The sequence below is a fragment of the Tupaia chinensis genome, unplaced genomic scaffold, assembly GCF_000334495.1.
Source record: "Tupaia chinensis unplaced genomic scaffold, TupChi_1.0 Scaffold000496_1, whole genome shotgun sequence".
Taxonomy (NCBI): Eukaryota; Metazoa; Chordata; class Mammalia; order Scandentia; family Tupaiidae; genus Tupaia; species Tupaia belangeri.
This window is the reverse complement of record NW_006160008.1, coordinates 273,607-274,666: the sequence shown is the minus strand read 5'-3', so window position 1 is coordinate 274,666 and position 1,060 is coordinate 273,607. Positions and strand designations below refer to the sequence as shown.

Below are 1,060 nucleotides of genomic sequence, written 5' to 3'. Positions count from 1 at the left end.
CCTGCTGAAGGAGTGAGTCTAACCCTGGCCCACCTCCCCTCCACTCTGCCATAGCATACTCTCCCTATTACAGGTGGACAAGCCCAGAGGGTCCTCCCTAAGATGGGGGGCGGGTGGGAGGGAGTGGAGCTATTCTAGGGAAAACAATTAGAGAAGTCAGCCCATAACCTCTGCAAACAGAGTCCCAGGTGTGGACCCCAGGTTTACCACTTTCTAGCTGTGTGACCTTAGGCAAGTTAGTAAGCCTCTCTGAGCCTCTGTCTCCTCATCTACACGATGAGAATAATCATGCCTACCTGCTGCATAGAAGGACAGAGCGACCAAATGAGCAGTAACGAGGCACTGGGTGTCCCAGCCGTGAGGGTTTCAGTCACTCAGGGCTGGCTCTCACCAATCAGGTGGTGAGCAGATCACAGAGGATGCGCAGTTCCCGAGATGGAAACAGAGCGTGGTGGGGTGGAGGCAGGGAGGGCCCTCAGAGGACAGGTGGCTGCTGAGAGGCAGAAGAAGCCCTCCATACCCCAACCAAAGCCGGAGTTCACGGCATGCCATGTCCAGGTACACAAAAACGCTGAGCAGGGGCCAGCGCAGACCCCCTCTCCTGCCCGTCCCCACCACCCCCTCTTCTGAGCCATGGCACCTGACCCATGGGCCACCCCACGAGCTCCACCTTCTAGTCTGTCTGGAGTCTGAGCAGCTCTCACGAGCCCTGCCCCACGTCACTGTGGCTGTCAGTGGCATCCCACCTTTGGCCCATGGTCTGTTAGCCCAGCGACCACAGGGCCATTTAGGACAGAACTCACATCCACCTGCCCTGCGTGTCCCCCCAGTCTCAGCCCAGGTTTGACCTCCTGGCCCGAACCCTCTCCAGCTATGCGGCCATCCCCTGCCCCCTGACTACAGCAGGCAGCTCCGCCTCTCAGTGCTCCCCGAGCATCCAGTCCCAGCCTCCCAGCTCAGGTCACACGGCCTTTCTGGGGACCTGTGTGTGAGGGACAGCTAGCCAGCCCAGTGTGGGGCAGTGAGGCGCTGGGCCCAGCCTAGCCTGCATGCTGCTTGT

The 1,060-nt window shown here is 60.0% G+C and overlaps 1 protein-coding gene across 1 annotated transcript in view; it reads left to right on the top strand.

Moving 5' to 3' along the window:
* The window catches only part of FOXRED2 (FAD dependent oxidoreductase domain containing 2), a 20,150-nt gene that overhangs the window by 10,417 nt on the left and 8,673 nt on the right, over positions 1-1,060 (top strand). The window contains exon 6 of the mRNA XM_006156512.3: positions 1-12. Within this exon, the coding sequence (XP_006156574.1) occupies positions 1-12 (12 nt within the window). The remainder of the gene's footprint in view (positions 13-1,060) is intronic.